General features: G+C 43.2%; 1 protein-coding gene across 3 annotated transcripts in view; it reads right to left on the bottom strand.

Moving 5' to 3' along the window:
* PTPN21 (protein tyrosine phosphatase non-receptor type 21) overlaps positions 1 to 22,717 on the bottom strand; it is a 79,650-nt gene that overhangs the window by 20,731 nt on the left and 36,202 nt on the right. For all 3 annotated transcript variants that reach the window (XM_082734896.1, XM_082734898.1, XM_082734897.1), the window contains exons 4-10: positions 18,692 to 18,789; positions 16,757 to 16,824; positions 15,898 to 15,968; positions 13,470 to 13,557; positions 12,976 to 13,064; positions 10,266 to 10,353; positions 9,474 to 9,553 (exon numbers count right to left, since the gene is read on the bottom strand). In XM_082734896.1, coding sequence (XP_082591022.1) covers positions 9,474 to 9,553; positions 10,266 to 10,353; positions 12,976 to 13,064; positions 13,470 to 13,557; positions 15,898 to 15,968; positions 16,757 to 16,824; positions 18,692 to 18,789 — 582 coding nt within the window. The remainder of the gene's footprint in view (positions 1 to 9,473; positions 9,554 to 10,265; positions 10,354 to 12,975; positions 13,065 to 13,469; positions 13,558 to 15,897; positions 15,969 to 16,756; positions 16,825 to 18,691; positions 18,790 to 22,717) is intronic.

A 22,717-nucleotide genomic window follows, 5' to 3' on the forward strand; every position in this document is an offset into this window, starting at 1 on the left:
ATCTCAAGGTCCTGGGATCAAGCCCCTACATCGGGCTCTCTGCTCAGTGGGGAGCCTGCTTCCCTGCACCCCCCCACCTGCCTCTCTGCCTACTTGTGATCTCTCTCTGTCAAATAAATAAATTAAATCTTAAAAAAAAAATTTATAACTTCGGTAACTTAAGAAACTAGATTTCCTGTAAGGAACTAAGAGAAAGCAAAAAAGTAGATTTGGTTCAGTGGGCCAATGATAAACCAATTTACTTTTCTTTGCAAGAACTTCTCTCTGATTGGTTTTAAATGTATTTTTTAGAAAGCAATGAGGGGCCTGTAGGTGGCTCAGTTGGTCATGAGTTCAGGTCCTGCCCTGGGCTCCATGCTTCCCATGGAGCTGACTTAAAAAACAACAGTAACAACAATAAACAACAATAAAGAAAGCAAGGAGGCTATTAAGAAGTGTGGACTGACATTTATCAGATAATTTGAGATTTTAAACGACTCCCATCAAGTTTCATCTTTGAATAAATAATTACATAAAAAAGGAACAAGAGACAAAATAGCTCATGTGTAATTTTAACCATTTTTGAATTTATTTATTTATTTGACAGGCAGAGATCACAAGCAGGCAGAGAGACAGGCAGAGAGAGAGAGGGGGAAACAGCTTCCCCGTTGAGCAGAGAGCCTGACGCGGGCCCGATCCCATGACCCTGGGATCACGACCTGAACTGAAGGCAGAGGCTTTAGCCCACTGAGCCACCCAGGCGCCCCTATTTTAACCATTTTTAAACAGAGACAGGATTTTGTTGTTCTTGTGTGCAGTTTATTTCATATAAAATCTTGAACTTAAACACATAGGATTCTTGGCTTTGTTGATGACTTTGTATTTTCCCCAAGTGCTTTTTTTGGGTGACTTTTGGTTATAGTCTTCTAAGGACTGATTACTAAAAAACCCATACTCATAAAGTGAACACTCAACCTGTTTAATCAGCAAATGAACTATAATATTAATCAAGCCTTACACCTCCTAAATTAACATGATTCTTAGCATTCTAACCACTAGTACCTTATTATGATTATTTTTTAAGATTTTATTTATTTGTCAGAGAGAGAGGGAACACAAGCCAGTGAGGTAGGGGGTGGGCAGAGGGAGAAGCAGGCTTCCTGCACAGGAAGCCGATGTGGGGCTTGATCCCAGCACCCTGGGATCATGACCTGAGGTGAAGGCGGACGCTTAACCGACTGAGCCACCCAGGAGTTTCCCACTAGTACCTTATATTCAAAACCTGAAAATTAGCTTATTTTGAGAAGACTTAAGACAAAATAAAACTAGTGCTTATCATCTCTGATTAAAAATGATCACCAGGGGTGCCTGGGTGGCTCAGTGGGTTAAAGCCTCTGCCTTTGGCTCGGGTCATGATCCCGGGGTCTTGGGATTGAGTCCCTCATCGGGCTCTCTGCTCCGCGGGGTGCCTGCTTCCCTTCCTCTTTCTCTGCCTACTTGTGATCTCTGTCAAATAAATAAGTAAAATCTTTAAAAAATAAAAAATTTTAAATGATCACAAAATATTGGGCTGGAATGAAACTCAGTTGGTACTGACTCAGTAACAAAGTGTTAGAATAAGGGAACAGAAGAGCCATCTGAAAAATGGTCTACCCCAAAATAAAAACTGATTATGTGATAAAGGTGATCTTCCAGCTTAGCAGAGAGAAAGACAGGTTATTGGTACAATGGACCATCTATAAGAAGTTCAAGTTTCATATAATGCTACATAAGAAAACACATAGCAGATGGATTTAAAAACTAAAAATTTAAATATGAAGTCATAAGTAAACTTACAGAAAATATAAGTGAATTCTATTATATATCATAGGCTGAAGATATATCTAAACTCAAAAGCAGTAATAGAAATTACAAAGGAAAAAACAAAACTGAGTATTTATCAGGAACTTAACATCAGCTGACTACAATTTGTTTTATTAGGTGACCTTTTCTAATTCAAAGCTTTTTGTAATAATTTCCTTTCATCATCATCATAATGTGTTGAGGCTGTTGCTCAAGAGTAAGTGTCTCTTTTCCAAAGAACATTCCATCTGCCAGAATTTATGTCACTCAACAATAACAAAATGGATGTTAATTCTATTAGGCTGCAAAAACACCTGTATCCATCGGTAAAGCTCTGTGGGTCCTAACTGAGGCCTCCTTAGTGGTGGGAGGTGGGACGGTGCACCCAGGCACTGCGTTTTGTTTTGTTAACTGCTCCTTAACTGTACATTAAAAATAGTTCTTAAAATCAATGCCCAGAATCTGAAGGCATCATTTTGCAGCCTTGAGGTTTCCTTTGCTGCTGCTTATTCTCCAGGTCAGGGCTAGGTTTAGGCAAAACTGAGTTCTTTGAAGTTTATATTTAGTCCAAACGGACTGAACTTCTAAATTACTATAAACTCAACCTGGGTGCCTGAGTGGGTCAGTCCGTTGGGCGGCCAACTCTTGATTTCAGCTCAGTTCATGAGCTCAGCGTCGTGAGATCAAGCCCCGCGTCAGGCTCCGTGCTGGGCAGAGGGCCTGCTTAAGAGTCTCTCTCTCCTTCCCCTCTCTGAGCCTCCCCACCTCCTACTCACACATGCTCTCTCTCTAAAAATAAAAAATAAAAAAGTACTATACATTCAAAATTCAGAAATGAGAAGGAAGGGCTGTCAACAAAATAATACCCCATCAACATGTCCAGACCTGCCCAGCCTGGGGCAAAAATAAAACTTAAATGTGTTGAGCTCAGAATGCAAAGATGCAGAGCTTGGAAGCAAAGGCAGTATCTCCCACACACGTCATCTATTTTGGCGCCCGAGCCGGAAGTGCAGGGGCGACACTGTCCACGGCAGAGCCACGTCTTACTAAACACAAACACCTTTTTCTCCTGCCAGACTGCTCAGCTCAGCAGCCTCGCCATCGGTTCTAATACCTGCCTCCTCCTTCTTCCTGCCGCTGTTCTTGTAACTGCAGCTTAGGGGAGACCAGCACTTCTAATCTGAGCCTCTAAGACCACACAGTCTAACCGCTGGTGGGTGTTTTCCAGACTTTCTGGGCAGTTACTGTGTCGACGGGTGCTGCTAAAAATGAGACAGCTGAAGAACTCGTAGGCACAAAAATCACTGGAATGTGCGCCCTGGAGAAGACAAGGGCTAAAGGTGGCTAGCCCCAGCAGAGTTAAGTATGACTTCTACTTAAACAGGGCTAAGGATGGAACATGATGATCTCACAGAATCTGAACACACCAGAAGGGATGCCAGTTACTATCCTGGTTTTCCAGATGAGGAAACCAATACTTAGGCTAAGGAAAGGACTCTTGGTCACGTGACCAGGGAGTACAGGAATGAGCACTTGAACCAGGCCTGTGTGTCAGATTAACCAAGCACAGGCTCCCAGCAGTCTGTTATTTGTCTGACCCCCCTCTGCCTACTTGTGATCTCAGTCTGTCATATAGATAAATAAAATCTTGAAGGAGAAAAAAAAGAGGATATAATGGTATCACTGGTGCCCGGCACACAAGGAAGGCCTCGAATGTCTGTTGAGCAAACAAGTGATACAGTGAGTGACGACGGAAGTGGATGCTAATTACTGAGCATTTACAGTGAAGCTATTTCTTTTTCTTTTTTTTTTTTTTTAAAGATTTTATTTATTTGACAGAGAGAGAGATCACAAGTAGGCAGAGAGGAAGGCAGAGGGGGAGGGGGGAACAGGCTCCCCACCGAGCAGAGAGCCCGATGCAGGACTCGATCCCAGGACCCTGAGATCATGACCTAAGCCAAAGGCAGAGGCTTAACGCCCTGAGCCACCCATGCGCCCCTATAGTGAAGCTATTTCTAAGAGTTGTTTCAACTTTGTTTTGTGAGCTTCTTTTCTCACAGATTTATAGCTAGTGAAGAGATTCTGATCAACAAAAAAATGTATTGGATGGTGGAAATACCTAGAAAACATTAGTCTCAGCGACCTTCTCTGATGGGATAGGGGCTACTCTATTTCCTCCCAGGCCTTCTCCTGTCCGTTTATTTTCTTTTTAAAGATTTATTTATTTATTTATTAGAGAGACAGTACAAGCGAAAGAGTGGGGGGGGGTAGGAGCAGAGGGAGACAAGCAGACTCGCCACTGAGCAGGGACACCTCCCCACCCCTACCCCCAAGACGGGCTCCATCCCAGAACCCTGAGATCATGACCTGAGCCAAAATCAAGAGCCAGACGCTCAACCAACTGAGCCACCCAGGCGCCCCTCCTCTAGTCTCTTTAAACGCTGCGGTGGGCCTACAAGAAGGGGCAGCCCCATTCTCCCTCCATGAAGGGCCTCCTCCAGCGTGGGCACACACCAACCCTCTCACCTGCTAGTGACTGAAATTCAGCTTTCCCTCTAGATAAAGTCTCCTGAAACCTTGATCACATGGCTTTGCAGATTGGGGGGGTACATTCCTCCCCAAGATTCACTTTCTCTCCTAGTCTTTTTCTCATATATGTTAGAGAAGCTGATTACAGCAGGACCAATTCTAAGGTTTGGAAGACATTATCTGATCAAACAAACTGAACTTATCACCTGTGATTCCTAAGCCAACTCTAAAGGAATATTAATATTTTTCTTCTCACATTTGTAAGGCTTGGGTGACATAAGATGATACTGTTATTTAAAGGACCTTCTCGGGGCGCCTGGGTGGCTCATTGGGTTAAAGCCTCTGCCTTCGGCTCAGGTCATGATCCCAGGGTCCTGGGATGGAGCCCTGAATCGGGCTCTCTGCTCAGTAGGGAGCCTGCTTCCTCCTCTCTGCCTGCCTCTCTGCCTACTTGTGATCTCTGTCTGTCAAATAAATAAAATCTTTAAAAAAATTAAAAACATAAAGTACCTTCTTTAAAAAAGTGGAGGGAGGGGGCAAGATTTATGATGGATCATGTCATTTTATAAATTCTAAAATATGGTCATCTGGGTGAAGTTTGGATGAGTCACACCAAGGCCATCCCAAACACCACTGAATTATATGTCAGGACTGAGGGGGTGTGGAAACGGACACTCTAGGAACAAAGTCTTCTATACAAGTAGAACCATCTCCTAGGCCACCAGGTACCCCAGGCTGATCCAGCTATCCAGAATCTACTATCCAATTTCAGGCTTGCTACAGTTTCATTAAATGCCCATCACACTCTAAAATGACCCATCTGGACCATGAGAACAAATCTACTAATATTCCAGGATCGTTATACTAAATGTGACTGAACAGTCTAGGTTGAGAGCCTTAAAAAAAAGATCATAAAATTGGAACACACAGGCCAAGTGCAGCTCAATCCCAGGACCCATATCACAACCTAAGCTCAGTCAGCTGCTTAACTGACTGAGCCACCCAGGAGGCCCTTGTGTTTTCTTTATATAGACCATAATAATGAAGCTGAAGATCATAATAATGTGGTTATATTCTTATTTAGCAAGAAACAGCAATATTACAAAGCTTAGACTTCTATAAGTGAATTGATTTCTTTTCCATCTGAACTTTATAATCATTGGCAAGTGGTGATTTGCAAAAAACAAACAAACAAACAAAAAACTCCTTTAAAAAAGGCATTGAGGGGGGCGCCTGGGTGGCTCAGTTAAGCCGCTGCCTTCGGCTCGGGTCGTGATCTCGGGGTCCTGGGATCGAGTCCCGCGTCGGGCTCTCTGCTCAGCAGGGAGCTTGTTTCCCTCTCTCTCTCTCTCTCTGCCTGCCTCTCTGCCTGCTTGTGATCTTTGTCTGTCAAATAAATAAATAAAATCTTTAAAAAAAAAAAGAAAAGAAAAGAAAAGAAAAATCTGTAAAAAAAAAAAGGCATTGAGGGGACGCCTGGGTGGCTCAGTTGGTTAAGCTTTGACCTTCGGCTCAGGTCACGATCCCAGGGTCCTGGGATCGTGCCCCTCGTCAGGCTCCCTGCTCAGCAGAGAGTCTGCATATCCCCCTCTCTCTCTCCCTCTGCTTCTCCCCCTGCTTATGCTGCCTCTAGCTCTCTCAAATAAATAAAATCCTAAGAAAAAAAAAAAAGGCGTTAACCACTAATCAATATGGATGCCTACTGGCAAGAGATGATATTTTGGGTCTATTCAAAATGATTGCTTTGATACCCCATTCTTTTTCAGAAGAGGTAACTGAGGTTCTAAGGGTCCAACACTACGAAGATCCTCACACTTAGGAAAGGCCGTGCCCCTCCAGAGTGCTATGGACTGCCTGAACCTCAGAACACCGCTTCTGCCTAAGAATAGTGTCACACGTTCTCAGATAACCAGGCCAGCCCAGGAGAGCCCCAAATGTGACTGGCCTGGACTCCTAGCACCACGGAATCTGGCCCCCAGGGGAAGCGCGTTCACACACAAAGGCACTCTGACCTGAGAGCGCCACCCTCAGAGAGGGCTTCCCACACCCACAAAGAAAGCAGGGCTCCTCCTCCCTGTTGGGTAGTGCGCTCCCAAATCCCATCCGCAGACCAGCAGCCGACCCAGAGGAAAGCACAGTTGGGGGAGGAAGTTTTCAAAGGGAAAAGGAGGACTGGGGCTAGAGGCTGATTGCTGGCTTGTTCTCCCATAGGGTCATCCCGGATTATTTCTTTTCCTTCCTGAGTCCCAAAAATAGGCCTGCCCTTTGCACGGTTATTCTTAACCAAGTTTTCTTCACACCTTTGGTACTTATAAAATAGAAAGTATTCCCACAGCCTTTCCTCTTCCTTCTTGGCCTGAAGGGACAAATGTCCTGTTCAGATGTTTTTTTTCCTCAATTTACAATCAGTGGTAAAAGGAAATCAACAAGGAGCAAACGGCTCTCTCTCCTCCCCTCTGACACCCAGCACCGTCTCAGGCTTCCATCACTCACTAAGCCTTAGGTGCCAGGTGCCCTGGTGGCCACTGGGACACTGGCAGACACAAATGCCTGGTCCACACAGGACAGCAGGCATGTGCCACGCCCGCAGCCCCATGTGGTGCGGGGAGCGCCGGCTGCACAGCGGCCATGACATTGCAGGCCTCTACACCCCCATACCTTGGTCTACAAAATGGCAGTAGTAACTGTACAAATCAGGCAACTATAAAGAGGAAAGGAGATAAAAGCTCTCCGCATAATGCTTGGCCCAGAGAAAGTATCCAGGGAATCAGATCATTGTTATGGAAGTGGTAGGAAACCACCAGTACTTTGAGAATGGGACAAAGAATGAAGCAAACTATATGCTGGTGGCCTCCAGGACAGCCCCACTTGCACCGATCACGACAAACCACAAAAAGTCTGCCAGAGAAGGGGGGAGAGCGCATTCCAGCAAGACATCGCGTTGTAAGGACTGTGGGCGCCGGGGCTGGGGCCAGGGGTCAGCTGGGCAGATGAGCCCAGGGGAGGATCACAGGACTCTTGCACTTCACGCCACAGCTAAGGAAGGGTGCGGAAGGGGACAGGCTCAGATGTGGTTCTGAGCTAGAACTTCGGTGAAGTTTCTTTTGCTCATCCATCAAGAAAACTGGCTGGAGTCAGGGGAGATGGGGTAGGGGAGCCAGACAGGAGGCCGCCACAATGCACCAGGGGGGAGAGAGCAGCTTAAAGGAAGGTTGTGGATATGGAGTGAAACTTTCCACATCTCAAGGTAGATGCCATCTACTGGGAAGCCTTTCCTAGCTTGGCAGTTCTGGGTTAGGAGCCCTTCTTCTAAGGGCTTCTCCAGCACCACGGACATCCCCAATCAGATCTCTTAACATGCATTTCTTCAACAAATTCACCAAGGCCTACTGCAGGCCAGCCCCTTGCTCAGCACTGGGAACACAGGGACTAACCAGAGTGCCTGCCCCCCGCATTGCTGTGGGGCTTACCTGCTGAGAAGAGAGTCAGGCAATAAACAAGTAAGCAAGCAAATATACAAGTACTAGGAAGAATAAATCAGGGCAAGGGGAAGGACAGAGACAGGCAGCGGGCAGGGAGGGAGTACCTGGGGCAGCCAGGCTCCCTCTGATCACACGACGACGGACACAGTGGGAGAATGAGGCATGGGAAGGAAGAGCATTTCAGGCTGAGGAAGGGGCAAGCACAGTGTCCCTGAGGACAAAACATGTTCACAGACCTGAAAGGATCCTAATGTGGCTGGCAGAGGGTGAGCAGGAGGAGGGTATAAAGGAAACAAGGTGGGAACCAGGCAGGGACCAGATCTCAGATGGTCTTGCCAGTGTAGGGTTTTAAGGGTGAGAGATCTGACCCATATTCAACTAAGACCAGTCTGGCTGACATCTGGAAACAAGCTGTAGGCAGGGCAGGCGCAGACATGGGAAGAGCGTCAGAAGGCTCCAGCAATCCTACAGAGGAGAAACACTGGCGGCTTCGCATCACATTGTTAGCAGAGGAGGTGGTAAAAGTGGTCAGATTTCAGATACATTTCGAAGGCAGAGTTTGCTGATAAACTGGATGTGGGATGAAGGAAACAGAAGTCACGATGGAATTAAGTAGGTTTAGGGCCTACTTAGTGGAGTGAATATGGAGTGCTGCCATTTATGGAATGGGAAAGAGTAGGGAAGAAGCAGATTTGGGGCCAGGAAGAGGAAAAGGGCATCAAGTTTGGGTTGAGACATTATCACGTCTGAGATGCCTCTTAGGTCCCCAAGTGGAGAGGTCAACAGGCAGTCAGCTGTGCTCAGGGAGAAGACTGAGCTAGAAATAAAACCAGATGCACTACTTGTAAGCCTGTACAAGGGGAAGGAGGAAGGCGTGGAAGTAGTCTGAGGATTAAACCAGCAAAGCTGAGAAGGAACAGCCTAGAAAGAGGAAAAGCAAGAGAGGTGGGGTCCTGGCAGCCGACGAGGGGCAGGGTGCAGCAGGAAGGAAGGGGTGGCCGGGGGTTAAGTGCTGAAAGGACCACAGGATGAAAGCCACTGACACTATGACAAGCAATGTCAGTATGTGGCAGCTAGGGGAAGCAAGGTGGGAGAAAGTAAGCATACGCGAACGACCCCTATGCAGAAATGTGCCCTACGGGAGAGCAGAGCTATGCAGCCGTGGCTCAATGGCACGTGGAATGGACAGTGTTTTTAATGGGCGACTTAGTACAGCAGGACTGCATGCTGATCGGAACGACCCAGCACAAAGGGGAAAACCCATGGGGACCAAGAACAAGGCACATTAGGAAGAAAAGGTATAAATTCTTCAAACAGCTTGACAAGCTGAATAATCTTTAATTACTCAAAATGCCGATTAAAAAAAAGAACATTCTCTTTTTAACTATCAAGGATTAGTGATGTTAGTAAACAGGTGAAGATCTTAGAGGCATGTATCTGTTGTTATTAGAAGCAATTCTGAAGGTAAAACGAAAATGTTTTTGAGAGTTATTTTAACAGGAAAAAGCCGAGTTTGTGTTAGTAATGTCATAAAACTATTCTTTTCTACAAAATTTGCTTTTCGAGAGGATACCATAAGCTCGAGTTAAAAATGCCTAACCTCCTTATTTCCTACCATTTCCACGGATAGACTCTACTCACAGGCTGCACTGATTCAGTCTGTAGAATTTGTGTCGTGCAACACAGAGTCTCCACACGTACTTGGCGGTTTCCATGTCTTCCTAGCAAAGGAAATATTGCACAAAGTAAATGAGAACACATTTATGACTTGATGCAGAGTTTGAGGACAAGACATAATTGCGGGATATAGTATATCGAAGTCACTTTAAACACATTGTGGTTCTTTCATTTTCCAATGCTGTGCCTAACATACAAATGCCATACTTGGAATTTAAAATAAGAAGACCGAAAACAAAAACAAAAACAAAGAACACCATTCTAAGGTTTGACTCTTCCATGAAACTGTTTGAAAGTAACGTCGAAATTTTAAAATTATGAAAATAATCAACTTTTATTTTGACAAAGATAGGCAAAGACAATTTGAAACAAGATATTTGAGTCAGTGACTTAATACTGCTTTTGTCAAGAGCAAAACTGAGTAACTGTGAAATAGTATTTCTACAGAGCCCTTCGCTTAGCAATGGAAATTAAGGTATCAGTGCTTACTTTCTCACCTATTTAGTCCCTTACGTTTAATTTAAAAATCATCATACTAGATAGTATTTATCCAAGGACTCATTCATTCAATAGTATTGACTAAGCAACTACTTTTTCCAAGGGCTATTAAGCAAAATGCTATAAAATTTTACATTTTATGTAAGTATTATGTATTACAATTTTAATGTCACCTCCCTCCCCCAACACACACAAAGAAATGCTAACCTGTTAACTTTTAGGAAGAACATTCCACATAGATTCTTAATGTTTACTCACAGTTTGAAACTGGATGGTCTCCTCTTTATTGGCCAGCTCTAATGCAAAGAAGGACTTATTGTGGGACATGTTAGCAATATCATGCCACCTAAAGAACAACAAATTGAAAACAGCAATGTGAGTTCTACCTGGAAGATAGCATATATGATTTTCCTTTTCAAGCTTGAGGTTGTCAAGCTAACATTTGTTAATGATTTTAGAAAGAAAACAGTTGTTTTAATCAGCTAACATGCATCTTCTCACTGAAGTGACAATAGCAAAAAGTAAATATACGTAGACTAAGTAAAGGCAAAGAGTACTTAAATATGTAAGATCTCTTTATCCTCATTTACCAGATTAGTTGGATCAAAGGTCCCTATCTTATCTGGTTGTCAATGCCTCCTTCATTCATTCAACAAACATCTTCAAGGGCACCCATTATAGGCAATGCCAGAAACTGTGTTAGGTCCCCAGGATACTAAGATCAGTGAGGTGCAGTACAGGGCTTCCCTCAAATGGACACAGTTGGAGGGTGGGTGAGAGAGAAGAGAGAGGCAAGCAAGCATCATTAAGTTCTGCAGGTATACAAGGCAAAAGTGAGGCACAAAGGTGGAGGACTGGGGCTCTAAAAGCCTGAAGGTGAAAAGTTCAAATGCCAAGAACCCAAAGCATGAACTGCTCTGGATGAGTTTACTGGGATTCAAACTCCTGTCTTATATTTTTTAACTGTATTTGACATTTAGATTTTACATGTTAATATTTTATTACATAACTATATGATTTTATGAAAGGGAAAAATGTGTCTGAAACAAAAAATTTACTCTTCTTTATCCTTCTCCATTACATTGGGTTTATTTCTTCTAAATTTATTTAAATAAATAAAATTAATTTGCAGTGATCCAATGTTCGTTGTGGTTTTTTTTAAGATTTTATTTTTAAGTAATATCTATATCCAACATGGGACTCGAGCTTACAGCCCGAGATCACGAGTCACATGTTCTACCGACTGAACCAGCCAGGTGCCCCTCAATGTTTAATTGTTAAACCTAAAGGTTTTTGGCATCACACAAAAGAAGGCAATTTTAAAAACTCCTATCCAGTGAGATAGAAGTTGGCTGATTGGCTTCAGTTTTCATTAGTCCTGCCCAATCTGGTGTAGTCCAGATCCTTCTCTGGCCCCTGTCCCCAAGTCACAAGTTGGGAAGACTTAAATGAGGAGTACTGCCCAACCCAGGGCAAGATGGTCTAGGACTGGGTGTCTGCTCCTCAAGCCAGGTACACTCTCCATGGTCATAATTGCTATGGAGAATTCTGAGCCCCAAAGCCAGCAGTAAAGCAAAAGAAATAAAAAATGTCAGCTTAGGAAAAAAAAAAAATCTTCAAAGGAAAAAACCAGTTCTCAAGAAGAAACAGTCAGGATGGTTTTTAGAGAGCTTGAGTTGTGGGGAATTAAGTTCTTTTTCATAAAAGAAGCCATTTAACACAGTGGTTAAGAGCCACCCGAAGTGGAAAACTGGAGTTTTTTAACTGCCAGTTAGTAACTGGGTGACCTGAAGCAAATCACTTAGTTTTCCAAGTCTCAATTATCCTCTGCTCAGCGCTGTGAAGACCACATGAGAAAACACACAGAGAGCACTTAGCACGAGCACTCAGTAAATCGTTAAATATAAAGGAACTCAGAACCAAAAAGGGTATAATATTTTACTGCTCTACAAAAACAATATAAACTTTTAATTTTTCATCAGGAATAGAATCAAAATAAACAGGCTCTCAGAGTAAAATTGGAACTATTTCTGTGAAATGACACTTTGGATCTTCTAGGGGATGGACTTTAAGGAATGAAAAAGGAGGGACTGAGCAACATGATCCAATTTGCTATCTTTAAGATATAATTTGGAACCCAGAAATTTAAACCACCTGAAATTTCACTTTTTTTTTTTTTTTAAAGATTTTATTTATTTATTTGACAGACAGAGATCGTAAGTAGGCAGAGAGGCAGGCAGAGAGAGAGAGGAGGAAGCAGGCTCCCTGCTGAGCAGAGAGCCCGATGCGGGGCTCGATCCTAGGACCCTGGGATCATGACCTGAGCCGAAGGCAGCGGCTTAACCCCTGAGCCACCCAGGCGCCCCTGAAATTTCACTTTTGGGGTCAGCCACTATTGGCATATTTCCGTAGAACCTCCTTTTCTTCTTTCTCACTACATACATTCTAAGATTTCCACAAATGACTAGTATCACATTTTTACAATCAGGGGGAAAAAAAGAACATTATACAAAAGTATTTGAACTTAGCTTAACCAAAAAAAAAAAAAAAAAAAAGAAAGAAAGAAAGAAATTTTCTTAAAAGTTGATATTTAAGGAATTTTTGGTACATAACTAGAGTCAGAAAAAGGCCCAGATTTCCACAAACAGACAGTCCTAGAAGCTGGAGCTGGAATTAAAAACTCACATCGAAACAAAGAATGGCCTCCATATGGTAAGAAAAGGGTCAGACACCTAAAGCATTTCATAAGCAGGCCATCCTCACAAGCAGTTTTCCACACATTTGATTTTCAATAAAGTGGCTCATGAAAGGACCACTGCAGTCGGGGGTTATTTTATTCTCGGAAGGGCATCTTTCCATTTCCTAGTGAGACTCGGGGAGAGACTTGTGGGCCATTACTAGTTGAGGTACTAAAACCTGTCACCAGGAGGAGCCACGCACCGCGCACAGAAGGACATAAGAAAAGTACCTAAATACCACAGGAGGCCTTCCGTTCTTGTGTTTCACAAAGATCCCTTCAAGACACGCTCCAATGCATATGTCACTGCCTTGGCTATCCTGGAAGGAGAAAGCACAGAAAGCAGCAGTCCGGCACCAGCCGCACAACAGCTGTGACAACCACGCCCAGCTCCCTGGGCTGGTTTCCCAGACAGAAGATGCTCAGAAGACCTACCCTGGAGGGCAAAGTCTGAAAGAAATCAAGGCATCACCTTGTCAATAGATATGAAAATAGAAAGCCCTGGGCTCCTTAAGGAACTCTACTTCAAGAGCATTTCAAAGAACAAACTGCCAAACAGGAATGTGTTTCACTGTGACATTTTGGTCACAGGATCTCGCTTTCAAGTATGCAGGCTTCTGCACATCTCCAGCCTCTGCACGGAAGGGTGTCCCCGGGCCTCCCCGCTATCCTCTCAAAGCTCTCAACATTAATCTGGAGAGGCCCGGCCTCCGGGCTATGCTCACCTTCGCGGGGTAACTCTCTTCTCCATAGCCGTCCATTCTCTCTACCTCCTGCATGTACAGCATTTCTGCATCAGGAGCAGTGAGCCTCCTGCAACCCAAAAGATGTGAGATCAATCACCAAACCAAAAATGGAAAAAAGAACAAAAGGCAATTCTAAAAGGCTACATACCAATTTTGCATTAGACCTCCACAAACATTTTGGTTTTTAGGCATCTGAAATTCGTTATACCAATCCGTCAACATCGACTGAAAACCAGCTACGTGCATAGCACAGTGCTGCCTGCTAAGGGTTAGTCATAAAGATCCTCTTCCTGTACTTCAGGCAGGCAAGGGGGACACAGGGAATAAAACTCCGCAAAAATCTTCACTGAAAGCTGGAATTCATTCTAAACCATTCAGTAACTGCTCATTATCCAAAATATTAGGCAATACTAAGCCTCATGTGCTAAATGCCAAATGACTGATCCAGGAAATAAGGGTTAAAAGACTATAAATGACAAGGATAGGCAGGAAGGCCACGTGGGGCTCAACTATACAGAGACAGAGACTCACCTTCCCGGCCTCACTCTGCTGCTCCTCCACATCCACAAGGCAGCCCACATGGCAACCAAGCCATGGTGCTCCCTCATGCCTCCTGACCTCTGCGCACACGCATCCCTCTTTCCAGCACACCTGTCATTCACCCGTGCACCTGATCAATCCCTAATTATCATGGAAGAGTTGACCTGTGTATCACTCCTCTGTCAGCCCCCATGATTTCCCTGGGTCTAAGTCAGATGCCCCTGCTCAGTGCAGACCCAGCACATTCTATGCATACTTTCCCCACTGCGCTCATATCACATTGTTAGTTTATAATTACTATCCCGCTAGGTCGTCCAGCCCACCCCTTAAACTCCAAAGCAGGGATACATTCTATGATGGCAGGGAATTCTATTTATCTTCATGCCACAGCATCCTGCCTCATACAGAGCAATAGTACTAAGCTATCTTTTTATTTTTTTTTAAGGTTTTATTTATTTTTTTCAGACAGAGTCTGTGAACGAGCAGGGGGGAGGGGAGGAAGCAGGTTCCCTGCTGAGCAGGGAGCTGGAGGCAAGGTTCAATCCCAGAACCCTAGGATCACAACATGAGCATGAAAGATAGTTGCTTAACCGCCTGAGCCACCCAGGCACCTCCTAAACTTCTTTTTTAAAAAGATGCACAAATGAGTACATGCAAGTAACAAGAGATAGGGTGATGTGTGCCTGAAGGATCTATTATACTAGTCAGGGGAAAAAAAGGTTCATTTGGGACAGCAAAAAACGAAGCTAGAAAGGCAGGATGTGACCAACTTGGGGGAAGCCTTTAATTGCAGCGCTAATGAACTCAGGCTAGGGGAAAGCCAGAGAAGAGTCATGAACACTTGGGAAGGAAAGGAAGGGAGATGAAAAGAAAGTGATATTTTAAGATTAATCTTTAGTGAGCAACTATATAGATTTGAGGGGCGAGAGACTAAAGACCATAGGTTATCCTTTTTTTTAAGATTTTATTTATTTATTTGACAGACAGAGATCACAAGTAGGCAGAGAGGCAGGCAGAGAGAGAGAGAGAGAGAAGCAGGCTTCCTGCCAAGCAGAGAGCCCAATGTGGGGCTTGATCCCAGGACTCTGGGATCATGACCTGAGCCGAAGGCAAAGGCTTTAACCCACGGAGGCACCCAGGTGCCCCATCCAAAGGTTATTTTTAATGCAAGGGGATAAACAATAGGATATAATCAGACAGACCTAGGTTCAAATCCCATCTCTACCCCATGTAACTGTGGGCAAGTGATCTAGTCTTTTTGAGCTTGGTTTCTCCAATCTGTAAGAAGAGTATCATTTACCTTAAAGAATGGTTATAGGAATGGAATGGAATGGAACTGTGTGGTACTTGGTTCAGACAAAGACTAGCATTCTCTGGGGGGAGGCTTTTTCTCATAGACGACACACCCAGATGCATGACCAAAGAAAGTCCTTACCGACCCAGAAGCGCGGGTCAGGGCGATAAGCTTCCAAGGTGGGCGGGGGGGGGGGGGGGGGGGGGGGTCGGGAACGGGTGCGGTGGGGGACGGAGGAGAAAGACCCCATGGGTGCTGCACCATCAAAGGAAACAAGCCTCCCTGGATTGCACTAACCCACATGGACTATGTTACCACCAAACCCTTCACCACAGGGAGTGAAGCCGACTACGGCTTCCACTTCTCCCCGCATCCTCGCCGGTAAACACCGCTACTAGGCGAGCTGATGCCCGGACCTGCTCGGGGCAGCCCCCCCCCCCCGCGCCCCACCCCCGCATCGCAGTCCCGGCGGCAGCAGCGGTAAAGCGCCAAGGGTCCCTGTGCCAACACCGAGTTCACCCGCAGCCCCGCTGTGCTTCCGGACGCTCGCCATTTCTTATTTCTTAGCGTTACCTGTATTTCTGATGCAGTAAGGCCACTTTTTGGGTTGCTTCTTCCAATACTTTTTCATCTTGTAGCCACCCCTGAAGAGAACACACAGCCGTAAGTATGTGAAGTGTGTGAACGAGCCACTGACTGTTCGTGGCTCTCCTCGCTCTCGGGCAGCAGTCGGACTAGTGTCGGTCTGTGGGGGGCTCTGCTGAAGCCGGTGCTCATGATCTTGCTAAGGAGCGAAGCAGCTTCTGCTCAGGAGCCAAACACCCGCCCTGCCCGCCGTGCCCTCCCAGTTCCTCCCGGAGAGGTTCCAGCTGCGTTCTTTCAGGCTGGCAATGCCCATCGGCCAGTTGCGAGCCCCGCACAGCCTGGGCACTCCCTGGCTGGCTGTGTGAATGCTCAGAAGAGCATGTGCCACCTCCCTTGGTTGTTCCAATGCGGTTCTCCTGTCGGTCACATCCGTCGTGCCTTTAAAAAGTAGACAGCGCTGTCTCCCTGCCGTCTACTTTTTACACTGCTACTGAGAAGCCACACTCATTGCCACAGAACTGTGAGGTCTTGAGCCTTCAGGAAAAAGCAAAACCTCTGCGTGGTTCCTCAGAAGGTGGAAGGGAATCTCTCTCTTAGACTCACACCCAAGCACAAAACAAATCTCTCTGGCTGCAGCCCAGGGAATGCACACCTTCCCTCTCTGTGGGTTTACAAAGACTGGTGACTACAACAAGGGAAGCATTTACACTTGAGTTGTTTATAAGAGTCAACTGTTTTAGCCCTATTCCAGCCTAGCCAGTCTACCATACGGACTTCATTTCAGGGGTTATTAAGGAAATGGAAATAAACTATTTATAAAAACCCCAGTGTCAAAAGAAGTTCTTACCACTGGAAACAAGGCAAATTTCTGAAGAAAGTCCTGGGATTCATATTGATCAAAGTCACCAAAATCAGCTATACAAAATGACAAATATTCATGTCAATTACATTTAATTTGCACAGGAAGCATGCACAACTAAATTCAATATGCAGAATATAGATAGTACACTTATGATTTAGAGGTCAAATATGCCTTACAGCTATATAAAGTGTGTATTTTAAAAATCTTTTTAAAAAATATTAATTAGGTAGATTCCTGTGTTTGACTTGGAAAAATGCCTACTAATAAAATGAAAAAATAAGTTACAAACTGCATGTATTATGATCTCATTTCTAATAATTAACAAAGAAACAAAATCTGCCCTATAATCACATGTGCTTACTTATTTATGCATAGAAAGATGTCAGAAAGAAACCAAACTGTTCATAGCAATGATCACCTCTAGGGAATGGAATCACATCACTTCAAGATGTATCACTTCAGATGTATTTATTTAGAGATTGTTTGTTATTTAAAAAAAAAAAAAAGACAGCTCAGCAAAGAGCTTATGAAAAACTCTTAAAGCCAGTGATTATTCTGATTAAGTTTTAGTTTCCAAGATTAAATGCCAGTTATCATTTGAAATAATGCCCCATGATAAGTCTTCCCAAAGTATATATAATACAGGTCAATACATATTGACTAGACATGAAAAATAACAGAACCAAACAATTCAAAATTGTTTGTGAAATGCAAAACTTTATCTATTATGATTGATAATGCCCTATAATCCAGGACAAGTGCATAAGAAAGAAACCCAATAAATGAGGTATACTTAGAGTATAAGTGAACAGAAGGGTCCCAGGTGGCTCGTCAGTTAAGCACCCAATTGTTGATTTCAGCTCAGGTCATGATCTCGGAGCCCTAAGATTGAGCCCTGCATCAGGCTCCTCACTAAGCAGGGAATCTGTTTGAGGATTCTCTCCCTCTGCCCCCCTCACCTCTCTCTCAGAAAAAATTAATATACGTATCTTTAAAGAAAAAAAGTGTAAGTAAACATAACTTCATCAATCTCACTTCCTAAAATACTAGTTAGATATAGATCAAGCCCTTGAACTAAATATTAGTTAGCTTTAGATCAAATCCTTGAACTGTGGGGCGCCTGGGTGGCTCAGTGGGTTAAGCCGCTGCCTTCGGCTCAGGTCATGATCTCAGGGTCCTGGGATCGAGTCCCGCAACGGGCTCTCTGCTCAGCAGGGAGCCTGCTTCCTCCTCTCTCTCTGCCTGCCTCTCTGCCTACTTGTAATCTCTCTGTCGAATAAATAAATAAAATCTTAAAAAAAAAAAAATCCTTGAACTGTGTGTGTGTGTTTCTCTAATGGTGGTCTGTTTGCACTGTTGACATATGCTACCAGGCTTACCCTTCCAAAGTCTCTTATTTCACAGAAGTAACCCAAATTCATTTTTTCCTGCAAGAAAACTGATTTCACCAATACATAAACACTACTATAGGAAGTCAGTAACTTTAAGAATCCCTTGCTGGTTTTGTTATAACACACATTTTTTAAAGGATTTTATTTATCCATTTGAGAGAGAGAGCAAGGGAGAGAGAGAGTGCGCGAGAGGACATGAGCAGTTGGATGGGGCACAGGGAGAGGGAGAAGCAGACTTCCTGCTAAGCCTGGAGCCAGACAAGGGGCCACATCTCCCAGGACTCCAGGATCATGACCCGAGCTAAAGGCAGACGCTTAACTGACTGAGCCACCCAGGCGCCCCAACACACATTTTTTTCTTTAAAGATCTTTTTTTTTTAAAGTAATGTCCACACCCAACATGGGGCTTTAACTTACAACTCTGAGATCAAGAGTCCCGTGCTCCACTGACTAAGGCAGCCACGCGCCCTGGTTATAACACACATCTTAATCTGATATATGTATTACATCATCAACTGTCATTATTTACCTTGAACAGCCAAGCCTGCTAGCTGAATTGCTTGTTCTAATGTACAAGGAATGTTTCCTTCCAAGATATCTTTCTTCAGCTGCAGATAATACTGATACCTACAAAAAAGTCAATTTTAAAAAGTCAATATCAATATGACCTCCAGTGGAGAGGCAATGCATTCTACAGTAATTTGGTAGAGGATCATAAACTAGTCAAAGAAAACCTTAACCCCAGATGGCTTCAAAAAATGGCAAGAATACCGCTGACCATATCTATACCTACACACACATACACGGGCATGCATGTGGGCACATACACACACACAATGTAAGCAATTTCTTGAGTCCCTTATGCTTAACTGTAGTTATTTCAAAGCTACAACCACCCAGAAGACAATTGGTCTCCTTTCTAATGCCCTGTAAGACAGTTCCTACATTTTGCTCTGTTTAGTTGGAGACACAGACAATCCATGGCCAATCTTTACTTTAAAAACTCTGACTAGTAACGCAGTAATACAAGACTCTGATAGAAATTACTTGTTCTGATAGAGGTTCCCTAGCCCTAAATAGTAAAACCAAGAGAAAATGCTTCCTGATATTTCAGATCAGGCTCTTATTAAAATATTTTTTGATGGACTCTCCAAAAGAACAGCTGCTATGATGCTTTCTTAATATTCTTGTAATGTGGGTTTACTTCTGTTTACACTTTCAACCTCTGGGGCACAAATCACCAGCACAAGTTTAGTCAAGCAGATCTAGTGAAATTCCAGCTCCCCAGTGTAGCATGTTGAATGAAGTTGGGCAAATCTGTGGTTTTAATGATCACCAGTAAAAAAGGGGTATGGTCACCCCTTCGCAGGGTCAGCAGTGTTTCATCTGTATCACGACTCTATTCTGACAAAGTTCTACAGTGACTTATGCTGCCTTCCTTTTATGTATTCATTTAACCTGTAATTCCTAGGGCCTACTACACGTCAAGCATTGTTCTAGATGCTGGGGTACAATGGTGGATGAAGATCCACCAATGCTCTGCCTGTACAGTAGAGCCATCTTGAATCCAGGATGTCTCCCAGATTTGGCATCTGTGAAGTACAACCTAGTCGCTGTTGGTACTAGAATTCCCCTTTCATCATTTCATCTCCTTTTATCATACTATCATCTTCTTTTATTTTAGCTAGCTCTGAGGTCTCCATTCTTTGTTACCCAAAAACCTCACCAAAACACCATCCATTCAGATAAGAATATGGATCCAACTGATCCCCTTCTGCCTGCTAGTAGCAGAATCGATCCATTTCCCTCAACTGAGAAGCAGAACGCTGATAGCTCTGGGATCTTGTCAAAGAAGAAAACTTCACACCTTCTATGAAGCAGCTCCTTCCAGAAGCCTATTTAAAGAAGATTGTACTGAGAGAAGTCTATCTCTTGAACATACACCACTCTAAATAATCCAGGTTCTTTCCTTAAACCAAATCATGGGAAGCAACATACCTGGACCAAATTTATTTAGTCTCCCACAGACATGTGCTATTTTTTGGTGTGTTTTTTTTGTTGTTGTTTTTTGTTTTTGCCTTGTATTACAATTTTTTATTATAAGAGTTGATTCCATTTACTCTCAAATGTTCATTGCCGGTTCAATGTCTTTTCTATAAAATCCCACCTGAAATTTCCTTTTGAGTGATACACCAAGAAAATCTGTCACATTCAAACCGTAACAGACTCTTAATCTCAGGAAACAAACTGAGAGTTGCTGGGGGTGTGGGGGTTAGGGATGGGGTAGCTAGGTGATGGACATTGGGAAGGGTATGTGCTATGGTGAGTGCCATGAAGTGTATAAGACTGATGATTCATGGACATGTACCCCTGAGGCAAATAATACATTATATGTTAATTTTTAAAAAAAGAAGAAAAAAAAAGAAAATCTGTCATGTTTGCAAACTGATATGCTTTTTATCAGATAAAGGATGATGGGACTCAGAATATTCCTTCTTTTGCCTTGACTGCCATGAAGCTCGGAGTTAGAACCCAGGCACAGGCACACTGCTTCCCCTCTCATTACCCTCTTAACTACCAGCTCCACCATATAATGGCAGCTATTTGTGCCAAAGCTCAGACATGAAGGGATATGCTCACATCCGCAAAGGTAGCCTCAGCTGCAGTTTGAATCCAGGTCAGGACGGCCTCAAAGTGCATGTCTTTAACTGTCACAAATCTCCAGTTAAGGACTTTTCTAGTATTTTTATTACATTTCTTTAGGTTTTTTTTTTATCCTGGAGTCCATATGAATACAATGCTTGAGAGCAAAGACTCAGAAGGCAGCCTTCTTGAGTTTAAAATCCCAGCTCCAGGGGCGCCTGGGTGGCTCAGTGGGTTAAAGCATGATCCCAGGGTCCTGGGATTGAGCCCCACATCGGGCTCTCTGCTCAGCGGGGAGCCTGCTTTCCCCTCTCTCTCTGCCTGCCTGTGATCTGTCTGTCAAGTAAATAAATAAAAAAAAAACTTAAAAAATTAAATTAAATTAAATTAAATCCCAGCTCCATACTGGCAGTATAACCCTGGGCAAAATATTTAGCCTTTCTGTGTCTTGGTTTCTTCAACTACAAACTGGACAATAATACCTACTTTGTAGGACTCGTGAGGATTAAGTGAATGATTAAATATAAAGGGCTTAGAACAATGCCTGACATTGAGTAAGAAAGGGAAATGGTTGCTTTTATTATTATCTCATTGTTTTGTTCCCAAAATCCTTTAATGGAAGCAAGCAGGGTATATGATATATATGGATATGCATATATCTCTATATATGTTTATATACATGTATGTGTATATGCATACAGGTATGTATATATTTAAGTATTTACATGAAAGGGCCAAGAAATTTTACTTCAAAAGCATTATCAGTTTCTGTGAACACTTTTTGTTAAAATGATAATATGTTGGTGAGGCTAAGGATGGTTTACAAATATATTTTTTCAATGTTTATCATAAAAAGAATTAAAATACAGCGCAGCAATAAAATGTAACATGCAAACTTTTATTCCTTACAAAAAGTTCTGAATTCAAGAAACTGCACATCTTAATTCTAAGCAAGCATTCCATAAATTTGCCCAAAGTCAAATGCTGATTAAAACTAAATAGATGTTTTATCTAAATCTTACCAAATTATCAACTTTCTAATATAAAATATTTTTACACAAGAAATATTACATTGAGTAATTATAATAAATAGGTTGCCCCATTCTCCCCAATAGAAATTTCAAATAATATATATAGAAATGTAGTCTTTTTCCTTCACTTGTTTTTCTTAGGCTAGTATTAGAAGGCTAATGTGAAGGTTTTATGTTTTAAGTTTTATTATGGAATTTTGGAAACATATAGAGTGAACCCACACATCCTTATCACACAGCCTCAAACATCAACTTGACCCATGCCCTGTTCTTCTACCGTCTCCCCTTCCCCACCCAAGCGTTTTACATCAAATCTCAGATATCACAGCACGTACTTAAAATATTTTAGTAGATATCCGTAAAAGGTAAGCTTTTAAAAAGAACACACACACACACACACACACGTTTTTAACATGTCCAATAAAATGGGCAACAATGTCCTAAAGTTACCCAGTACCTGGTCCATATGCAATTGTTGTGATTGCCTCAAAAATGCATTTTTTAAATATTTTATTTTTAAGTAATCTCTACACTCAACATGGAGCTTGAACTTATAACCCTGAGGTCAAGAGTCACATACATGCTCTACTGGATGAGCCAGCCAGGCGCCCTTCAAAAATCTATTTTTACAGCTAAAAAAAAAAAAAAAATCAGTATCTAAACAAGTTCCAGGGCACCTGGGTGGCTCAGTTGGTGGAGCGACTGCCTTTGGCTCAGGTCATGATCCCAGAGTCCTGGGATCGAGTCCCACATTAGGCTCCCAGCTCCACCAGGAGTCTGCTTCTCCCTCTGACCTTCCCTCTCATGCTCTCTCTGTCTCTCTCTCAAATAAATAAATACAATCTTTAAAAAAAAAAAAAAGTTCCACAGGCCACATTCGA

This window comes from Mustela nivalis (genome assembly GCF_964662115.1).
Source record: "Mustela nivalis genome assembly, chromosome: 6".
Classification (NCBI taxonomy): Eukaryota; Metazoa; Chordata; class Mammalia; order Carnivora; family Mustelidae; genus Mustela; species Mustela nivalis.